This window comes from Falco biarmicus, chromosome 11 (assembly GCF_023638135.1).
Source record: "Falco biarmicus isolate bFalBia1 chromosome 11, bFalBia1.pri, whole genome shotgun sequence".
Lineage (NCBI taxonomy): Eukaryota > Metazoa > Chordata > Aves > Falconiformes > Falconidae > Falco > Falco biarmicus.
In genome coordinates, this window is record NC_079298.1 from 32,144,697 (window position 1) to 32,166,686 (window position 21,990).

General features: G+C 54.3%; 1 protein-coding gene across 3 annotated transcripts in view; it reads left to right on the plus strand.

Moving 5' to 3' along the window:
* ASTN1 (astrotactin 1) overlaps nucleotides 1-21,990 on the plus strand; it is a 55,566-nt gene extending 33,576 nt beyond the window's left edge. For 2 of the 3 annotated variants that reach the window (XM_056356564.1, XM_056356565.1), the window contains 15 exons: nucleotides 2,871-2,945; nucleotides 3,440-3,577; nucleotides 3,966-4,116; nucleotides 4,837-5,003; nucleotides 5,200-5,394; nucleotides 5,719-5,846; nucleotides 7,938-8,042; nucleotides 8,215-8,403; nucleotides 11,628-11,896; nucleotides 12,149-12,282; nucleotides 12,956-13,107; nucleotides 13,454-13,589; nucleotides 13,706-13,806; nucleotides 14,451-14,634; nucleotides 19,623-21,990. In XM_056356564.1, the coding sequence (XP_056212539.1) occupies nucleotides 2,871-2,945; nucleotides 3,440-3,577; nucleotides 3,966-4,116; nucleotides 4,837-5,003; nucleotides 5,200-5,394; nucleotides 5,719-5,846; nucleotides 7,938-8,042; nucleotides 8,215-8,403; nucleotides 11,628-11,896; nucleotides 12,149-12,282; nucleotides 12,956-13,107; nucleotides 13,454-13,589; nucleotides 13,706-13,806; nucleotides 14,451-14,634; nucleotides 19,623-19,857 (2,359 nt within the window). In that variant the 3' untranslated portion in view covers nucleotides 19,858-21,990. The remainder of the gene's footprint in view (nucleotides 1-2,870; nucleotides 2,946-3,439; nucleotides 3,578-3,965; nucleotides 4,117-4,836; nucleotides 5,004-5,199; nucleotides 5,395-5,718; nucleotides 5,847-7,937; nucleotides 8,043-8,214; nucleotides 8,404-11,627; nucleotides 11,897-12,148; nucleotides 12,283-12,955; nucleotides 13,108-13,453; nucleotides 13,590-13,705; nucleotides 13,807-14,450; nucleotides 14,635-19,622) is intronic. The other variant, XR_008824734.1, reaches the window with a different exon arrangement.

Below are 21,990 nucleotides of genomic sequence, written 5' to 3' on the forward strand. Positions count from 1 at the left end.
GCACAGGGGGTCAGGCAACCAGACATAAAGTCGCATATTTCATGTGTAACAGCCCATCACCTTCTCCTCCAGTGGCATTTCAGCTGCACTCAGGTGCAGTGACTTCTCAGTGCCTTCAGCAAAGACCGTCTCCTGCAGCCCCTTCGACCTCCCTTGCCAAACCAGCTGCTCCACATTAGTTGACCGTGGTCGCATCCTGCAGGCACCAGCCTTTGATTCCTCATCCCACCCATCTTGTCTAGAAGAGCTTTGCAGGGAGCAAGGACCAGCAGGAGCACAGTTCTTAACGCTGGAAGTCAGTCTGGCTTTGTCCCCTTGGGGATGCAATTCAAGCATGGCCAGCATCCTGTTGAGGTGGGTCAGAGCATCACCAGCAGCATCAGGTCTGGAGGCCTTAGCAGGTATTTCGGGAGCTTCCACTGAAGCCCAGATCTGGAGCAAAGCATAGCTGATGGTCCAGCTGGAAAAAGCAGAAGCCTGAAGATCATCCTGGGAATGCACTGGCAGCGCTTTGGCTGTGGGAACTTGCTGACTGAGTGTGGGGAGTTTGCTGGTTCTCAGCTGCCCTGGTGTTCCCCTGTGGTGTTGTTTCAGACACCTACTCAAGTGCCAAGGCTTGCAGGGAGCTGAGAGCTGTCATTTCTGGCCCATTTAATCCAACCTGACGAGGTGCAGAGCTGCTTCTGATCAGTCCCACTTTCCTTTGTGAGCTCTGAAGATCATGCAACCAAAATACCTGCCAAGAGCAACAAAAACCACAGCAGCGAGGTGCCTCCAGTGATCACAGAAAGCAAGGAGGGAGACAGCCGTGTGGGCACAAGCTTGCATGCATGGGAGAGGGAGGAGGAGGTGAAACAGCGGCAGAGGCACAGCGGGGAAAAGGCAGTGATGGAGGAGGTGAGGTGTGCCTGGGGGAGGAGATCTCGCCCCATCCTCTGCAGCAGAAGGCACAAGTCAGCAAGGGTGCATGGGTGGAAATGTTGGCACTGAGCTCTTGAAGAGCCTCCTCGGAGATGAGGATGGGTAAGTGCCTCTTGTTGAGCTGGAGGTCTTGTGTGGAGACTGTCTCGGCTTACCCACAGAAGGTACCATGTCCTCGAGGACTTGGTGGTGCCTGGCAGCATGAGTTGTCCCCTGCCTCCTAGTCATGCAGCTAAAGGCTGAACATCCCTTTTAATGGGTCTTTTTTGATCCCAAGCAGAGGCAAAGTGGGGCCGGCTGGGGAGATGCCACATGATCCCTTCCTGGAGCGTGGAAGCTTTTTCCCCAGCTTAAAGCCATCATCACGCAAATTTTAGCCACGGTTGGAAATTGCACCCTGGGTTGATGCAAGATTGCTTGGGCACTGATTTCCACCCACCAGGCAGGTCTAAGCTCACCACCTAGCATGTCCTGGAGGTGTTGGCATCCATGGGCTGCCAGATGTGCCATCTGGCGAAGGTCCAGCAGCCGTGACGCTGTCGCAGTGCCTTTCCCAGTGCTGAGCTCCGCCGCAAGCCCAGAGCTGCTCTTCATAACTGCTTTTCCATCCAAATCAATAGGGAACAATACGTTGCCTCTGCTTTTGTTCCCTGCCCGGTGTGCTCCCGAGAAGCAAGAATAAAACCCATCTGCGGGAACGCTGGAAGGTAGAGGCGCGAAGCATTCAAGGTATTGGTGAGACACAAGGAGCACATCGCTTTCTGGCTGAAGCTGACCTCATTCAGGGCAATCCGATCTGCGGGCTGAATGTAATCCCCGCTCCCAGCCAACCGGACGGGAAAATGGCATTGTATCCCAGCGAGGAAATGAGACGGTGCGCTGTAATCCTGCAATCAGGATTTTTTTATTTTTTTTTTTGTCCTTGCTGAAATAACTTCAGATTAGAAATTAAAGTGCTTGTGCAGGAGAGCTGTAATTGCCTCTGGAGAAAATCCCTGGGCTTGTTGGCGGCACCTGATACTCTCACCCTGAATTCTAACAGCGGCAATGTGACAGGATGGAAAAATCTCTTTCTTTCCCCAGCTTTGAGCTCTTGCAGAAGGGATTTTGAGCTTTAGGGTTTGGGAGTGGGGTTTGTGTTGCCTGATTGAAAGCCTACCCATGGTCGGGTCTCTGTGCCTCCCCTTGCTCTGCTTTGTCGGCCTCGCTCTGCAAGCGATGCTCTGCCAGTGGGGCTGTGCCGCTGGGGATGCATGTCCTGTGGTATCATGGCCCTGGGTGTCCCAGCGAAGGGCACCAGCCACCGAATTGTGGTGGCACATCACCTTGTGCTATCTAGGGTGGCAGAGATGGAGGAGATGGGGCGATCAGCTATCCAGCCTCCTGCTTGGCTCCAAGCTCCCAGCTTGTCTTCCAGACCCCTTTGCAAAGTCCCACAGGGGCTGAGGCTTGCTCAGCTCCGCTCCTGGAACAATGAAACTGAAGGAGAATGAGTCAGGTGGTGAAGCTGCTGCCCTGGTCCTAACATGCTCCCTTCCAAAAGCCTCACAGAGAGGGTTCAGCTGCTTTTTGGTTTTATTTTTCCATTTCGATGGCTGTGACACAAATCACTAAAACGGGGGCTGGCAGGGCGGTACGCAAGCATGCAGAAGTGTGAGGCTCGTGAATGTGGGGGCGACTGGAGTGCACTGTGCCCCAAAATAAAGGATGTGATACACCACTGACCCATTGGCAGGTTGGGGCTGGGCGAGGATCTGATGTTGCAGAAACCCCAAAATTAAGATCTTGGATGTAGGGCTGTTTTATCACCTTGTCCTGGCTTGGTTTGAGCTGTCTTGTCCCAGGACCCCTCTGCAGGTGAGCTGTGGGCTAAGCAGGGGAAGCATTTTAGGCTGTGAGTGGCAGCAGGGACATGATGCTGGTGTGATGCTCTTTAGTTTCTCTTCCAGGCCTTGGCCATACACCATCTTCCAGCGTGGCTTTGACTTGGTGCTGGGCGAGCAGCCGTCCGACAAGATTTTTCGGTAAGTGGTAAAAGCAACCTTTGGAGCTCCAGAATACAAGTCAGGGCATATTGGCAGGCTGGTACCTCAGCTGGCAGTGCTAAGCATGGCTGTCCTGTGCCACCTCCTGGGGACATGCAAGCAAGGCTGGGAAGGCCCAGGTGCCATGTGGGATGCTGGATGCCCAGCAGCTAGTTCCTCCTCTCCGTTTCCGTGTGTGGTGAGTGAGGTTTAGGCTCTGAAGGAGGATTTCTACTGAAAAGGGAAGTGCCTTTCTGTTGTTTAGTTTTGTTTTGTTTCAGTTTGGTTTTAAATTACCTAAATTACACGTGCTTTTTGGGTGTCATTTGGGTGCATTCAGAGGAGCCACCCCACTTTATGCTGCCCATCTGGCTTTGCTCAGGCTGGCATCCCTGCAGGGCAGGAGAGAGTTTCAAGGGCTTGGGTTTGGGTAGAGGCAGCCCTATGGGCTTGGCATTTCCCTCCATGCCAGCCTTTGCTGCTCTCTCTGCCAGGTTCACCTACACCCTGGGGGAAGGCATGTGGCTGCCGCTGAGCAAGAGCTTTGTCATCCCACCAGCCGAGCTGGCCATCAACCCCTCGGCAAAGTGCAAGACTGACATGACGGTGATGGAGGATGCAGTGGAGGTCAGGTAGGTGCGATGGCGGGGCAAGGGTGTTTAGGAGGCATTTCAGCAAATAAACCAGTGGTGTGTCCCTGGAGTGAGAGGACCAACCCAAAGCACATGGAAGTTGATGACAGCTGGGACCTCCACCCCACGTCTTGCAGGTGGAGATTAGTATGTCCATTAACCTGCCTCTCTCTGATGCCTGTAAAGATGAGCCTTTGGAGGTAGCTCTCTTCGTCTCAGCAGCTCCTGCATGCCTCTAAAAACTTGGTAGCTATTCAGTTTGCTGTCAGCCCAAGGGAAACCTGAGCTCCACAAAAACTCATGCAGCAGCTGTGGTCACGCACACATTTGCAATGTCGCACTGGAGCAGTGACACACCTCCTCCTCCTCCTCCTCCTCCTCCTTGCAGGGAAGAGCTGATGACCTCCTCCTCCTTCGACAGCCTGGAGGTCCTCCTTGACTCCTTCGGCCCTGTCCGGGACTGCTCCCGGGACAACGGGGGCTGCAGCAAGAACTTCCGCTGCATCTCGGACCGCAAGCTGGACTCTACCGGCTGCGTGGTGCGTGGCCCCCAGGGACCTGCCAATCTCCTTTGGTGTGAGCACGGAGGGGGGAGGGCGGAAGGGGAAGGGCTGCATCCTTCCTCCCTTCCCATTGCCTCGGGATGGATATTTTGGGGTTGGTTTTGCAGTGGGAAGAGATGTTTTCAGGCTGGCATCTCCTTCATCCCTGCCCTGGCTGCACGCACACAGGTGGGAGCAAGAGCGCATCTGCTTGCTGGCTTTCTGGGAGGTCCCACATCACTCATGTGTGTCCCCTGTCACTACCACAGCCACTTTGCTGTGCAGGGAAGGCGTACACCCTGAAACAGAGTGGGGTGTGGGGCTGGGGAGTCCTGCTGCGATGCCACCGGAGCTGGACATTGGGGTGGGGAGGCTGTGAGCGTGGGGCACATGGTGGGTTTCGAAAGGGTAGCATTGCTTTGGTGGTCACCAGAGCTGGGTGCTGGTGAGTGGGGTTGATGCCAGCACATTACCTTGGTGGGGGAGCTTGGGGGGGCTCCTTTTCCAGGGGCTGCACTGTCCCCAAGGGCTGCAAAGAGGCTTTGGTGCAGGAGGAATATCTGCAGCCATGGGCGATGTTGCTGCTGTCTGTCCTGCAGCCATCCAAGCATCGCTCAGGCTGCGATTTCCAGTGCTGGAGCCCTCCCCTCTGCCTCAGCCCCAGGGCCAGGTTTCTTCCTTGGGGGCTTCACCTCTTGCTTCCCCCACCCCTACCAGTGCCCGACAGGACTGAGCCCCATGAAGGACGGCACAGGTTGCTATGACCGTCACGTTGGTGTGGACTGCTCAGATGGCTTCAATGGGGGCTGCGAGCAGCTGTGCCTGCAGCAGATGGTCCCCCTGCCCGAGGAACCCCTGCTCTACAACATCCTCATGTTCTGCGGGTGAGTGACCCATCACCGCCCTGCCCACAGGAACATCCCCGAAGTGCTGCTGTACCTTGCCGTTGCCAGCCTGAGCTTGTAGGGTTGGGTGGGAGGGTCTCCTCTGTTCCCAGCATCCCTACTGGGGTGGCCTGGTGGCCCCAGTCCCTACTGGTGGGGGCTGCAGTTGACGGTGTACCCTGTGCTGGCTTCCCAGGTGCATTGAGGACTACAAGCTGAGCACGGATGGGCGGTCATGCCAGCTTATCTCGGAGTCGTGCCCTGAGACGGGGGACTGCGGTGAGCCCCGTGAGATGCCCATGAACCAGACACTCTTCGGGGAGATCTTCTATGGCTACAATAACCACTCCAAGGAGGTGGCCGCGGGGCAGGTGCTCAAAGGGACGTTCAGGTGAGCTGGGGACATGGGGAGGTGACCCCAGCAGGGTCAGACCTCACCATTCTCTCCAAGAAGACATGGGAAGCAGCCTGAGACCGGGCCTTAGCAGACTGCCTGGTGCATCCACATCTGGCCAAGCTTTGCAGGAGATGGAGGGGCTGGTGAGGAAGGCGCATCTGAAGCTTTCCATCTAGAGTAGACATCTCTGTAACCTGTACCCAAAGGAAAGGCTTGGTGCTGGGTGGCTTTTTGGGTTGTGTCTCCAGCTGGTGGGGATGATCCCAGGCAGTTCCCCAGTCCTCTAGCCCTTCCTTCCTCTCTGCAATTAACTTCCAGGCAGAACAACTTTGCCCGGGGACTGGAGCAGCAGCTGCCAGATGGGCTGGTGGTGGCCACGGTGCCCCTGGAGAACCAGTGCCAAGAGGAACTCTCTGACCCCACACCCGACCCTGAGTTCCTCACTGGTGAGTGAGTCCAGCCAGACCTGTGCTTCTCCCAGCAGGGTGGCTGCTGGCATGCCTGGATTCAGCACCTACCCCTCCCAGGGGATATATCTACCATGGGATGTACTTCATCTGGCTTTAGCATCTCTTGCTCACCTGCAGCAGCAGCAGTGGTAAGAGCAAGGCATTAAAAATGAAGGAGAGGGAAAGGCTGTAAATTAATTGTACAGTGTAAAAGCTCAAGTGTCCATTGGATATTTTGGGTATTTCAAAGAGGATTTTTTTTTTTTATTCAAGGCAAAAAGGTTTTCCAAATACTTTTAATCTGATTTCCAAATCAGAACCCCCTTGCTGGCATAACAAAGCATTCAAACCCTGCTGGAACAAAACTAGAATGTTTTGGGTTGTCCTGCCAGAGCATCATGGGCCATGAGCAATAGGGTTATCATGGATTCCTAGACAACCTTCAAGGACATACTTTTCTTCCACCGCTTTGCCAGCACCCCTAAATAGCCTTTGTTTCCTTGGTACTTTTACTGTTGGCTGAAATGGCTGAGGACACCAGGCAGCTACTAAGTGAGGGATGTGGATAGTAAGGTCTTTTGGAAGGTGTCTGCTGGGTGGTCTCATACAAGACCTTGTGCATTTGCTTTGTTTGGCAGAGCTCCCAGGAGGGTTTTTGGGAGCACCCATGGGCTGGACCCAGGGTCTGGTGGGTGCTGGTTGCCCTGACCAGGTGCATGGCGAGGTAGCCCTGTGCGTAGGCAGATGCAGGCAGGGAGGAGGGTGCTGACAGGTCCCAGCAGGGCTGAGCTACCCCAAAAAAGACGTGTTGGTGGGTCACCCCTGCAGCCATGGGGATGCTCAGCCCTGGATGGAGGACACCTGCTTCCTGATGGGGCTGTACTGCCTTTGACGTGGTTACCTGGATGTAACGAAGGCACTGCCACTGGGGCCTCAGCATCACAGCAGGATTGGTGGGACTGGGACTCCACTGGCAATTATGTTGGTGAGGCAGAAGCCAGTAAATTACCCTATTCATTTCCCACTACTCTGCTGGCTCTTTGTGGCTGATTAAGGAAAAAAAAAAAAAAAAAAAAAAGAAAAGAAGTAAAATCTTCCCTGCTTGTTGGTAAGTAGATCTGGATATTGCTGTCAGTACACGAGAGGCAGAGCTGCTGAGTAAGGAAGGGCTGGTTTTGCATAAACACTTTGCAGTGAAGAGCTGCTGGGAGCAGCCAGCACCAAAGGGAGAGGCACTGGAAGGCAAAGGATCTTATCCTGCTTATCCTCTGCCTTCGTTTCTTGTTACGGAGGGGGAAGGTGCCCGTTGTCATCCTCCTGAACTCCTGCTGCGTGGCTGTTTAGCAGCAGTTTGCCACTTCAGCGCCGAGCAGAGGTGTGTATGATGGCTGTACGGCAGCAGAGCTGTGAGGGAGGAGGTAGCTGTGTCCTGGCATCCTGCTGTGGCACACCAAGGGATGCTTTGATCACCAAAATCAGAGCCGTGGGCATCCTTCAATTCCTTTTCTGGGGCTTTGTCCAAAGCTCAGTGGCCTCTTTATCCCTCATGGAAGCTGAGCTGCCATGAACCTCAGCTTGTGTCTTGGGCAGGACACAGTGGCCGGCCAGCCTGCTCTCCATGAATTTCTGGCTCTCATAATGGCCTCTTGGTTGGCCATGCTTGGGCACATGGGGCATGATGGTGACCATTCCTAGGCCTGCAAACAGCTCATTAAAACATGCAACTCTCATTAGTGAGATAATTAGCACACCTGGGCATGTCTTGGGAGCTGGTGGTGGGAAAGAAGCAGGAGGGGATGCAGGAGGAGGCTCGTTATCTTCTGACACAGAGCCCCAGACGGCAGGATGAAACAAACCCATGTGTTTTCCTTCAAAGCCATGATTTTAATTGCTGGGGAGCAGCTGACCCTCAGCTCCGAATGCCTGGCTGCCTCCCTGGGGGGTGTGGTGTATGCACAGTCCTTTCCCCTGGCTTCTTCCCCCCTGCTGGCTGTGCTGCCCCAGGCCCAGCACGAGGGGCTGCAGCCATCCCGGTGGTGAGGCATCCCTGAGCAGTGGCGCTGACCCCCCATGTCCTTCCTCTGGCAGGGATGGTGAACTTCAGTGAGGTGTCCGGGTACCCCCTCCTGCAGCACTGGAAGGTGCAGTCAGTCATGTACCACGTCCGGCTCAACCAGCTGACCATCTCCCAGTGTAAGTGTGCGGGGCTGGGGGGGAGAAGGGAAAAGGGGTGGCAAGAGGACACACAGCCTTCTTCTGGCAGATGATGGGCTCAGAGGCTGGTTGCCCATCACAAGCGTGCAGGGAGGTGGCAAGGGCTTGGGGTCCTTTGGGATCCGAGCATCAAATCCCATCTTCTCCCCAGCCTTCAGCAATGCGCTCCACTCTTTGGATGGGGCCACATCCCGTGGAGATTTCGTGGCACTGCTGGACCAGTTTGGCAACCACTACATCCAGGAGGCAGTGTACGGCTTTGAGGAGTCCTGCTCCATCTGGTATCCCAACAGGCAGGTCCAGCGGCAGCTCTGGCTGGAGTACGAAGACATCAGCAAAGGTAGGAGCCCTGCTCATCCCCAGGAAGGGTCTCCACAGCCACCCCATGTGAGCAGGACCTGGGTTTGCTTTCGGCATTGCAGGGAAAGTGCCCAGCCCGTGTCAGGGCTGCATCCCATCTCATCCTCTTATTTACAGCTTGCTCTTGCACCCTTTAATGCCGGCCAAAGGACTCCTGTGGACTACAGCACTTGTTAGTCCAGGCCAGAAAGGAAGATAAATACCCACTTCCCTAGGGAGATGAATGCACTAATCCCACCAAGCCATGCTGCCTGATTCTGGACTTAACTGTTATTTGTCTTTAATCCCGTTCCTCCTTTCCTTTTGTCTCCACCATATCTGCTCTCTACCACTTGCATCCTGCGGCCAGACTTTTGTCCTGCTAATGTGTTTTCTTCTCCTAGTCTGTCAGTGCTGCGCTTTTAATGTCCGGAAACCAGTTATGAACTGGGAGGTTCACTGTGGTGCAGGGGACATCTGGCACTGCTGCATCCCCTCCGGTGCCCTCACTACAGCGAGGTGTGACAGATCCCCAGTGGAAGGGGGTTTTGCAGGGAGGCAATGGCTGGTTTGGATTGAGCTTTCCAAAAGCAGAGGCAGCCCAATGCCTGCCTGCTGTCACCAGCACATCTCTTGTGCTTGCCTTTGCAAAGTTGCCTGCAGGCATTTTGCTGCCTGTGCTGGGGAAGTCGGGTTGCACCACCAAGGCTTGAGCAGCAAGCAAAAACCAGCTCCCAAGCCTGGACGTGGGGGATGCTGCGTGGAGCTGCTTCTTTTTAGGTGACCTTGGTTTGCTGCTCCCTGCCCAGGAGCTACCAGGTGCAGACAGCATGAGCTCAGAGCTCACAGGCACTGTGACCACCACATCATCTCCATTATGAAGCTTTATAATTCTCAGTATTGGCACCAGCCTTTGGTGCTGCTCTTGCTGTGTCCCGGCTGTGGAGACATTTGTTCTCTCTCCAAGGTTCTTGTGTGGGAAAAGCTTCTTTCTGAGCCTGAGTCTGGATCCTGTGGGCTCAGACCTCCTGGAGTGTGGACTTCTTCCCAAGCCCACCTGCGAAAATACAGACCCGTGGCTGTTTTGCTATGGGCTGTCTCCAGATGTAGCATCTTTTGATTGCAAGTACTTTTTTTTTTTTCCCCTCCTGCAATTTCCTCCTCTTTGATTTTTTTCCTGCCTGGAGGCTTTTCAGGTCTGGCAGTCTCTTTCCACCCACAGTATCACATTTCGGTTTCGCTCTGGCACCTGCCACTTTCCCTCCTTTGCTTTTTGTTTGCAAACATCAGGAGCTGGATATCGATTGAGAAATTGCAAGAGACAAATCATTCCCTAGCTCTTCTGCCTTTCCTCAGTGCCTGCTAAGCTGCAATTCACAGCCAGCTCAAAGCGATGTGTTTCCAGCTTGCTGGGGGTGTGGAGCAATGCTCTTGTACCCCGGGTTTTAATAGCCTTGCTTTCTTTGCAGGACTCTTGAGGATAGGCTAGTGTTGGCCCATTTCTCAGCAAACCCTTGCAACGAGATCTTCCCACTGAGCCATGGACGTGCTCTCCAGCAGCTCCCTGCAGCAGCCAGCCCGTACCAAGCCACCACCAGCGATGCCCTGAGCCTGCCCAAGGGGCAAGGCTTTGCCTGGGCATCCTTCAGCTTCCTCTGACACCACCAACCACCATCAGTGGTCCCTCTGGGCCGTTTTTTCTTAGGTGTAGAGCCAGGGACATCCTTTGGCAGGGATTTTGGGTGAAAAGCACCGTTCCCCTGCATGGCAAGGCTCGCAGCGGTGGGGTGATGTGAGCCAGGGCACAGCAGTGATGGGCAGATTCCACTTTCTTGACTGCTGTGCCAGGACTTTTCCCCTTGTGTCAAAATATTTCCTGGTATGGGAGCACTGGAGAAGAGCCCATCAAGTGCACAGTCTGGCTCACTGCCCCATGTGGCAGGGACACGGTGGCAGTCAGCATCGGGCAGCTTGGCACGAAGCTGGGAAAAGCGTAGACAGCGGCAATGCTTTCCTGCTGTAAATCTGAGCCTGCTGGACTGCAGGGTTGCCTGAAGGCTGGCAGGCTAAGACCTGCAGATATTCCCCTGTGTGCACAGGGCCTTCAGTCTTGTCACAGGTTGGCTGGGGGTCTGTGGTCCTGATGGATGTACCTGCCTCCACAGACTGGTCGGGGTTGGAAGGGACCTCTGGAGACCATCTAGTCCAATCCTCCGCTAAAGCGGGTTCACCCAGAGCAGGTTGCACAGGGTCACATCCAGGCAGGTTTTGAGTGCCTCCAGAGAAGGAGATTCCACAACCTCTCTGGGCGGCCTGCTCCATCTCTCCATTTTATTTTGCTTTGTGATGATGCTAAGCCCTTAGGGAAATACCCTGTTTCCTTGCCTAGCTGCAAGTTTGCTCACCTCCATTATGCCCCAAGACAGTGTGAAGAGACACGATGAGCCAGGCTTGAGCCAGCTTCTGAAAGGGAACCCTTTTCCATCTCCTTTCTCCTGCTTGGGGACTGAGTACAGGAGGGGCAAAGCAACTGAAGAGGGGCTTGGTGGCTTTGTAGCCATCTCAGGAGCTTTCTAGGCATCTGGACATCGTGAGGCACTTGCAAGTCTTCCCTGCTCATTCTGAGCTCTTTGGTGCTGCTGGCTGCAGACCTTTGGGCAGGGAGGTTAACAAGTCAGCATCACTCTGTGCACCTCGGTCTGATGCTTGTCCTCTCTGGTCTCCAGCACGCTCTGTTGCATCACCTTTGGTGCAGGTCCTTGGGAACCGGGGGAGCTGGGTGAAGAAGGCAGCTGTTGGACCAGGAGAGCTTTTGCAGCAGAGTGGTTTGGCAGGGGGGTTTGGTGGGGCATCAGCATGGAGTTAAGGTGTCCAGCCAGGTCCTTCCCGAGTCTCCAGCCGTATGAAGGAGGCTCCCTCTCGTGGAGATGTGCCGCAAGGGTGCGTGTCCCAGTGCCGGGTGAAGGGCTGGGGAAACTGAGGCATGGGGAGACAAAAGGACATAAGACAGCAGAGGCCAGGGTGGACTTTTTGGTCCCGATTCCTCCTCTGCAAACCAGTGAGTGTTTCATCCCTACAGAGCAAATGGGGAGCTCTTAAGGATACAGAGGGTCTCTAGGCAGCACTGCCTCTCTCCTGGGTAGAAGGCAGGGCTCTAGCCCCCTCACATCCCCTTATCGATGGCTTGGAGGCCACCCTGGTGTCCCTCTTTTCCCCCTTCTCCAGGTAACTCCCCCTCGGATGAATCAGAGGAGCGTGAGCGGGACCCCAAGGTGCTCACCTTCCCCGAGTACATCGCCAGCCTCTCCGAGTCAGGCACCAAGCGCATGGCAGCCGGCGTGCGGATGGAGTGCCAGAGCCGCGGGCGCTGTCCCTCCTCCTGCCCGCTCTGCCATGTCGCCTCCAGTCCCGATATGCCAGCTGAGCCCATCCTGCTGGAGGTCACCAAAGCAGCCCCCATCTATGAGCTGGTCACCAACAACCAGACCCAGCGGGTGAGAAACCACTGCCTGGGGGTGGTGGGGTTGGCATGGAGGTGGCAGGACAGCATTGGGGTGGTCTTTGCAGGCAGCTTTCCCGGGTAGCATTATGTCAAGCTGTGGCAGCCCTTGCCTGTTGGCCAGCCTTGCTCTCCAGGGTGGATGGACCATGCTGAACCCAATGGGGGATGGATGAGCACTGACTCAAGTGGTGGTGAGATGGGAGTTAACCTGCCTGGGTGCTTACCCAATTTTCATCTCTCCTAGCTCTTGCAGGAGGCCACCATGAGCTCGCTGTGGTGTTCGGGCAGCGGGGATGTCATTGAGGACTGGTGCCGCTGTGACTCGAGTGCCTTTGGGGCTGATGGGCTGCCCACCTGTGCGCCTCTCCCACACCCCATGTAGGTCTCCATGCATGTCCAGACTGGCCTCGTGGTGTGATGGGACGGGGAGGAGCTGGTGGCAATGGCCAACGGCATGGTGGCAGGAGGTGGTGGGGCTGGGGTGGATTCGTGGGACAGGTTTGCAAGTGGATGGGGGACCTGGAAATCAGACAGTGTGCAGAGATGCCGTGTCTTTTCTAAATTCAGCTGAGGACTGGGGAGCTCTTTCTGGATCCATCCCCATAGAGCAACCCCAGGGAAGGAGCCCTTTGGGCCAGCATGCCCAGAGCCATGGTGGGAGAAGGGGGAATTGCTCCTCTCCTGAGGTTGCTCTCTCCCATGAGTTAATGGCTTTGAAGCCCTTCTTCTGCGACAGAGTAACGCAAAAACAGTCCCTACAGACTGCCCTACAGAAGCCAGCTCGTTTCTGGCGCGTTTGCATGTGGTCCGCACAGCAGAGCGAGTGGCACTAGCAAACACACTCATGCTGCCTTTTGCACCATGCTGAGGTTGTCCTCAGCATCATCTCCCATACTGTGTGCCTCAGCCTAGTGGTTTTGTTGCCTTTTGAAGGCACAAAAGTGCAGCAAGGCGGTGATAGACATGGGTGAAGGTGAGCATGGGTGGGCAGTGGGGACAGCTGGTAGACCTTGCCCTCCTGAGATGCTGACTGGCTGGCATTGCCTCCCAGCTTGCGGCTCTCCACCGTTCACGAGCCCAGCAGCACACTGGTGGTGCTGGAGTGGGGGCACTCGGAGCCCCCCATCGGGGTGCAGATCGTTGACTACCTCCTCCGTCAAGAGAAGGTCACCGACAGAATGGACCACTCCAAGGTGGAGACAGGTGAGGGGGGACTCCGCTGGTTCTCTCTGGGGAGGGTGGGATGGAGATGTTGGAGGAGAGCCTCTGCCTCCCTTTTTGCAAGGGGATGCTGCAACATATCCAGTATTCTGTGGAGGAGAAAGCAGCCCCTCTCCTGCCTACCGTGCTGCAGAAGTGGCAGCTCCATGCCATGGTGATGAGCCTTGCTGGAAAAGCAACAGGTCCATCTCTGCACCAACCTCATGCATGAGCCTTGGTCCCCCTCAGCGCCAGGCAGCATGGTAGCGGACACAGACCTCGGCGGCTCTCCACAGCCCCGGGGACACCTGTGTCATCACCCGTGGTACGTCCTCCCCTCTCTCCCTAGAGACGGTGCTGAGCTTCGTGGACGACATCATCTCTGGTGCCAAGTCACCCTGCGCCATGCCGGCCCAAGTGCCTGACAGGCTCTCCTCCACCATCTCCCTCATCGTTCGGTGCCTGGAGCCCGACACCACCTACATGTGAGTCACCTTCCCTGTGCCATGGCAGCGCCCTTCCCCTGACTGTGGTGCTCCTGCCTGGTGCTGCCTGTGTTTGCATGGTAATCCAGAGCTTCACCTTCCTCCTTCTCGTTCAGGTTCACGCTCTGGGGAGTTGATAACACAGGCAGACGCTCCAGGTCTAGTGATGTGACGGTCAAGACCCCCTGCCCTGTGGTAGATGACGTGAAAGCTCAAGGTGAGATGGAGGGAGCTTCTGGACTATGATGCTTGCGACAAGCAATAGGGAGTTCCCCCTTCTAGCATGTCCCTACACAAGTCGCATGAACTGGCTGTAACACCACCTTCACCCATGGTGGCCCAAGTGCTGCTCAACATAGTGTTGAGGGTTGGTGTGGAGGGCAGCAGGACATATACATCCTCTCCACAAACAAGTGCAGAGCTACTCTGTGCTGGTGGAGGGGTGGGAGGGTGGGTGGGGGGGCAGGCATTCAGGACATACCAGGATAGCCAGGAAGACCTGCCTGTCCTGCCTAGAAAGCAACTGGGCAACTGGCAGCGTAGGTGGTGGCTGTGCTCAAGAACCCCCAGTTGTGTGCCTGCTCATAAATAATGGTGTTTCACTAACAGTACCTGATGACGCCACCTGTTTCTCTTCCTAATTGGACCAAACTGCAGGAACCTAACCTGGACTGAATCTAGGGAATGCCATCTACTCTGTTGCTCATCCATTGGGACCTTGTCTTGATATGACATAACTCATAACTCAAGGAAAAAATCTTGGCTCTGGTCTTTGTTTCCCTAGAGCTGAGCTTTAGCCTGGTGGGCTTTGTTCATGCCTTTCCTTGCACCTCACTGAATACCCCATGTCCTTCTGCCCAGAAATAGCAGACAAGATCTACAACCTCTTCAATGGCTACACCAGTGGCAAGGAGCAGCAAACGGCCTACAACACGCTGCTGGACCTGGGTTCCCCTAGCCTGCACAGAGTCCTTTACCACTACAACCAGCACTACGAGAGCTTTGGGGAGTTCACCTGGCGCTGTGAAGATGAGCTGGGGCCCAGGTAGGCTTGGGAGCTGTTGGTCACCAAGGAAGGTGGCTGTCTGGCAAATCTCATGAATTTGTTTGATGATAGAGCTTAGAGTCTTACAGTGGGGCTCCTGTTCTGCTGGATGTTGTGCATATGTTTGAGGTCCAGCCATCTCCCCTGAAGAACCATAAACATAGGACAAGGTGGAAGGCAGTAGACCATTATCAAGCCATCATCTTTGTCCATCCCACCAGCCCTATGCCATCTCTGGAGTTTTGCCTTGTCTGTTCATGCTATACAAGGTGGGAAGGGGATGGGATTCTCTCTTTCCCTCAGTAGCTGCTGCCGCAGGAAAAGAAACAGAAGGTCTTGGGGAAAAATAATGCACGTTTGAGGAATGGAGGTTGTTGTGACTGAGAGGGGGAGGGAGTGTGGTTGGAGAACCTTGTTAGGGAAGGGATCTGGGCATTGATGGAGGGAAGAAGCCACAAGGAGGTGGTTGTACCTTCAAGCTTGCTGGAGAAGGTGACACAGAAGAGCTTGGTTGTGGAAGCTGCTGGATGAAGTGCTTGCAAACACACATACATGTGCTCAGCCATACCAAGGTCAGGCTTGGCTTTCCTCCTTTTCCTGGGCTTTGGCTGGAGCTGAATGCATTTCTGTGTGTTGAACTCACTGTCACTTGTGGTCCAAGGCAGGAAGTGGATTGACCTTGGGTCTGAGTTGCATGTGATCCCTCCCTTTTGATCCATGTCTGTGGTTGTGTGCGGTGATCTCAGGGACACGAGTGGTTTTGGTGCCCAAGCAGTGCTGAACTGCCACAGCGGGTTTTGGAGGAGGTTGCGCTGAAACAGCCTGAGTGAGCACCGTGTCCTTTCCCTAGGCCAGGTCACTGCAGCCCCCACAGCTGTCTGGGGATGGGGTACCTCATGCCCGGGGCTTCCAGAGGCAGCCAGATGTTCCTTTCTCCCCCTGTCCTTCGATGTCTGCTTTTGTCTGCGTAGTTTCCCGGTAACGTGGATGTTTCCAGTCAGTTTAGCAAGCTGGGCTGGGAGATTGTGTGGGCTGCAGTGGTGTTTCATAACATCTGGCCTCCAAAGAACCAGAGCCTTGAGCCCATCTGGAAATCAGGATTACTTCAAATGTACATCAACAACAGCTCCTACCTATGAAATGCATGGCCTCCACCTTACTCCCCTGCCCCACCCCTCCTCTTGCTGGTCTCGCCGCTAGCTGTCTTCCAGTTCTGCTTCTCCAGATGATCAACTTGTGGATTTCTAACAGAGGATTGGAGATCCTCCGTGTACTTTGTCTGTCCTCCAAACCTCTGCTAGGTGGTCAGAAAGATTCAGCAAATAGCTGGTAGCTGTCTTGCACTTAGTGTCTTAGGTGTGTCTCCTAGTTCATCTTTGGTGGGGAACTCCTAAGAGATCCTCCATTCCTGGGGCAAAGCCAGGGTCTCTCCTCTTTCCCCTCTTCCCACTTGTGTTCTAAGAAATGTGAGCTCTTTTGAGGAACAGCCTCAAAGCTCAGCAGTGACATCCCAGTGCGTCGAGTCTTGTTAAGACTGAGGCTCCCACCAACTCCTCTGCCCAGGGTCGCTTCATTCCCATGACACCAAGTGGGATCAGCAGGCTTGGACTTAATGTCTCACCTTCATCTCAAGCCCAGCTGTGGTGATGCCACTCTGTCTCCATTTCCAGATGTGAAATCCAGCCCCAGTTTGCACAGACCATCTGACATCTGTTGTGATGGTTTGCATGAGGAGTACATAAAATTCCTTACGTGACAGACTGGAGTCATCCGACAGCCATCGACGAGGCTGAGCATGGCTGTTGCTGCCTCAGTGAGGAGACCAAGGACCAGCCACAACACTGGGTGGAAACGGCCTCCTCCAGCCCTGCGAGGCAGAGGTACATTGGCACGGAGCAGCCAGAAATGCCACTGAAGTGCCCAAATGTTACCGTGTGCTGTGTGAATCTACGAGCCAGAGGGTTAAGTCCACCCTCTGGAAACGCTGGAGCACTTAGGCTGGGATGACGCAAGTTGCTGATGAAGTGTTTGCAGCTCGCGCTACTTGGAAAGAGGCATTTAGGCAGCTGCGGAGGGTTCTGGTGATGACAAATCTTGGAAAGCAGACCTCCTGTTTGATCGTCTGCGAAGGCAAAGCATCCAGACTGGTGGTGACAGGACAAATCACTTGCAGATGACATTATTTAGCCAGCAGACAGAGTGTTTGTTTGACTGTTGCTGATGCTCCTTTGAAGTCGTGGATGTGGACCCACGCAACTGACTGACTCTACCGTGTCCCTCCTCCTCCAGGCAGCCACGCTGCCTGCTGGATCTGCTTGTTTGGGGTGTGCTCACCTTCCTTCTTGGTGACGCTGGCTGTGGACTGAGGGAAGCGAGGGTGTGTGCACATAACTTTTCTGGGGTTTCCAGTCCAAGAAGGGCTGCAGAGAGCCCTGGATTTTGCATGAGGAGAAGAAATGGAGGGAAAGGCAAGTCATTTTCTAGCAAGTAATAAGTGACAGTAGGATTTGAAGTAAAGTCTGGTTGGTGTCTATGGGCTTTGAGCCAAAATCTGTGGGAACGTATCCAGTGTTCCTGTCAGGGTACCTGTGAAGCTGGAGAAAGGCAAGGTGCCCCAACTGCCTTCCTAGGTGTCTAGATGTGAGGAACCAAGACAAGTGAGAGACTGGCTACCTTCTCGTGGCTGGAAGACTGGCCAGCATGTGTGGCTTTCTCCAGCGTCAGCACCATGCTAAGTGCCTTCATCTCTCTGCTGGGCTCTGGATGTGAGCCCTGGGGCTTCAGTTGTCATGTGGCTACAGAGCTGGACAACCTCTTGGTGGCTCCAGGCTGGCCCCTTGGAGCTGCAGCTACCTCTGTGAGGGACCTCTTGAGGTTTTCCTCTCCAGAAAAGCCCAAGGATGGCTCTGGCTGGGCCTGTAGTAAATTAATTCTTCTCTAAGCAGCTCTCCCGTGGTGCAGCTGGCTTAAGGAAGGTGTGGAGAGGTCATGGATGTTCCTTCACGGTTGGTACATGTACCATTGGTTTGACAGCTCAATCACAACACAGCCAGGTGCTCCACACACAACCCCTGCTTATCCAAGTAAGAATGTGACAAAGAGGTTGGTTTTTCCCTCTGACATCACGATTTGTGCCTCTGCTGCCTGTTCTGTGCTGGACAGATGCTGAGTTAAAGCTATCAAGGGGATATATCTTCTCTTCCCTGTCTATACTCACCCACCAACTGACCTTGAAGCTGGCTAGGAAACTTACCCCAGTTCCTGAGACCCAAACTTCTGTCTGGGTTTGCAGGCACATGTGCTTCTCACCTTCAAGACCCTTCATTTGAATCCATTACCTTCACATCTGCCAGGTTCCTTGGAGATCACCCAAGGATCACGTTTAAAATAAGCATAATGTGTTTTATCTGAACAAACTGATTTTCTTGATAAAAGCATTAGAAGCACAATTTTAAAAGAAAAAAAAAACGTGAAGAGAGCACAATTTAGGTCATATTTGGCCAGGATGCTCTGTGCCCTTCTGATACGTCATCCAACATGAGGGGTCGGTAATTTAGCACTTCTTGCTACCAGGACCCACACCAAAGCTTGTTGCCGTGGGAGTACTGTGTGTCTGTCTTCTGATGATGATGGATTCTCCCTGGTCTTCCTCTCCCTCTGTCACCTGGCCACCTCTCCCAGCTTCCTTGGCTGGGTTGTGGCTCTTTCCGAAGCGCTGCTGCCATGACCCGCCTTTCCTTGTTTTGCTCTCTGCAACTGGAAGATGCAAAATGCACGTGCGAAGAACTGGGGGCCTCTGCCACATCCTCTGCTCTCCCAGAGCTTTTGGGGTCAAACCTATGTTGTATGCCTCTCATTTATTCCTTCTCATTTGCATGCTGTTTTGTAGGATGTTTCCTAAACTTTTGCTAAACATTCCAAGCCGTGTACCAGGGCTACATACATTGTATCACTGCTTGCGATACTGAATTTTATGAGGATTGTAAATTTTAGCTCACCTTTAGCTTTCCACACAGACCCCTGACAAGCCAGCTCTGGTATTTTTAGGTTGGGTTATTTCCACACACACACACACACCCCACCACCACCCCTAAATCTCCCTCCTGCTCAGTGACGTCCTGGCTTGCTGGTTCCTAACTGTGCATTTCTTCTCTATCGCGTCCCCTTCAGCCACATGATGTCAATGACGTGATGATCCCAGCAGGCCTGCCTTTTCCCTGCCCTTCCTCCCATGTCACTGCAGATGTCCTACACCAAGCTATGGGTGACCAGCAGAGTTCCTAAACGTGCAACACATGCACTTCATGGAGAGGACACACGTGGTGACACTGCCCTGGGCTGGCCACACATGTCATGCCTGACACTTTTCAGCATTTCTCCCAACTGCCTGCAGTGCTTTTGGCTCCCACTTTTCCATCCTGTTATGTCTGGGGTCTAGTGGCTGCAGCGGTGACTGGTGATGCCATTTGAGTCACTGGTGATGTTCATCCCAAGGGGTGTGGAGGGGGTCACAGCTGCACCTCTGACTGTCCCCTCACTATACCCTCAGCAAACCTGGCCTTGTTGTGGGGATGATACAGGGTGGAAGAAGGGGGCACAGGGAAGTGTAAGGTGAGTCCCAAGACCAGTGCAGCAGGTCTAGCGTCACCGTGGTAGCATGGGCATCTCTGACCCAGGCAGGGGCTGTCCTCACGTGCATTAGACTTGCAGTGCTGCCACGGGGCTGGAGTGTCCCCCCAGCCCTGCTGTCCCTCCTCATCCCGACAGCATCAGGCTCCACTCAGCTGCTGCCCACAGTGCCCAACTCTTGGTTATCTCTCCGCACTCCAGGAGCTTCTGAGTTGTCTTTAACCATCTTTGCTTTTCTCTCCTCATACGCTCCTCCTACCCTTCCCACCATCCCCCCCGTGGTGTCTGCATCACCCCCACCGCCCCCTTTGCCCGTCCATCCGCCCCCTGGCATCTCCCCTCGCCCACCCTCACTGCAGGAAGGCTGGCCTCATCCTCTCCCAGCTGGGGGACCTCAGCAGCTGGTGCAATGGCCTCCTGCAAGAGCCCAAGATCAGCCTCCAGCGTTCGTCCCTCAAGTACCTCGCCTGCCGCTACAGCGAGATCAAGCCCTATGGGCTCGACTGGTCGGAGCTCAGCCGGGACCTCAAGAAGACATGCGAGGAGCAGACGCTGAGTGTCCTTTACAATGACTACGGTGATAAGGACTACTGAGAGTTGCGGGCGCCCGCTCTCACGCTGGCCTTCCCACAGGCGTTTGTGAGGGGTTTATACACAGACCCATGGCGAGGGAGGGTGTCGCTGATGTTTCTGGAGGCAAAAATTTGTACCGGGGAGCAAAAGCAGCTGCTCTGTGCAGGACTGACTCAGTATTAGTTTCTTCTTTGACTTGGCCAAAAGCCTTTCTAGTTAGAAGTCTTGTGGGACCCAGTTTTCTTGGTTTTGTTTTATTCATTTTGCCAAGAGGTTCCTCAGCATTGGTGGAGAGGGCAGATGGGGAGGGCACAGCCCTCTCCTCCTGCCCCATCCCTGCCCTGACTGTGGGGACCATACCTAAGGGTGGGGGACACTGATCACCGGAGAAACGTGGTGACACAGGCAGGATGAGAGAGCAGGTGATGCAGGATTGGGAAAATGGAGGCAGGGCATGCAGGTTAGGTTGAGATGCTAGTAGTTATGGCTGAGAAAAACAGCCTCTGGATGTCTAAGAGGGTTGGGATTTTTTATATATATTTTTTTTTTAGTTCTAAAGCATGAGTCTGGATGAGACCTGGCCAAGTGATGGTGCCATTGCAGGGCAGGGCTGGTGTGGGGTCACCAGCTGGGGTGAGGAGAAAGGGGCATTGATAAGCCCATCTCCTCAGGTTCTTCTGTCATGGTCAAAGGCCACATCTGCTCCAAGATGCAGAGTCCTCCAGAGCAAAGGCAGCTTGGCCTCAAGGCCAACTTCATGAGCTTTCTTCTTGTGGGACCACATTCCTAGGAAGTCAGCTTTAAAACCCCTTCCATCATTGTTTTTTACCCACCATAATAAAGACTTTGAAGCAATGTCGAAGTACTGCTCAGGAGAGCCCCAGCCAGGGAAGCAGCAGCCAGGTGGCACAGACGAGGCCACCTTCTGCACCAGCCACCCTGTAGCTATGGAGTAGCCCAGGCTCTGCATGGTGAGGGGAGCACAGGGTAGCATATCCAGATGTGGTGGTGCAGGGTGGTCCTGGAGGTCCTGGTCCCAGAGAGGGCTCGGTGACACAGTGAGGTGGGCAGACTTCTTCTCAGAGTGTTGCTTGCCTGTGTTCAGGCTCACATCTGCAACTCTCACTGGTGACTTTTTTTTTTTTTTTTTTTTTTAAAAAGAACAGGGGTTGTCCTGGGACACTGAGCTTGTTTCAGAGCACACTGTGCTCCAAAACCCTGTTACTATTGACAGTGTTGGAGGCAGCAAACGGCTTCCTTGCAGCTTCAGCTCCTAGCCTGCTCTGCAGAGGAGGCACCTTCGAACTTGCCAGCTGTGCATCTTTGATCTGGACAAGCCAGGAGCCCTACAGTGGAATTTTTACAATGCCTCTTCAGAGAGAGAAATTTCCTTTTCATTTTTTCAGTCTTGGCAGGACCAATCTTCAGCTTGTCTCTTATGATTTTCTGCCTCATTCCTCCCCTACCTGCCAAGGACATGGCTCGAGTATTTACAAGGTGCTGAGAAGGAGATGGCTCTGGTCCGCAGCGGGTCACAGCTGACGATGCTGCATCACGGTGTTTGCTCAACAGCAGTTCAGTATCTTCCTGCAGGACCACACAGTGCTTTGCTCTTCCCTTCTGAAGGGCAGAGCTCTCCTCCAGGGGCAACTGGCCTGGACTGGGGAGCTGCTGGGAGCAGCCACTGGCAGACAGTATTACCTGGGCATCCCCGTGAAGGAAGTCTGCTGGATCTTTTTGGCTTTTTCTCACATGTTTCTGCTTGTATTTTGACGTGCCTGATGCTGTCAAGGGCTTGGGGCTCAGAGCAAGACCGGTGCCGTCTCCATGAGCAGGTATATGTGGGCAGGTGATCTGTGCTGAGCTGTTGCTCCTTTTCCTTTCAGCCACTGGCAGTCTTGGCCAATATGCTTTGGTTTATCCATTTGCTTCTCCCAGCAGATGCTGAGACAACCTTTAACTTCCAGCCGGGCAGCCATCCAGGGATAGGCAAAGGGCACCTCTGCTCAACGCCTCAGAGGGATGCTTGAAAGAAGGCTGCTCTGGCAAGTTGGTTACTCGCCAAGTAATACCGCTTACACGGCCTTGATATGAAACGCAGGCTGTTTTCCTTTGGGTAGCAGCCTCCTCTCTTTTATTGCTCACTAGGTACAG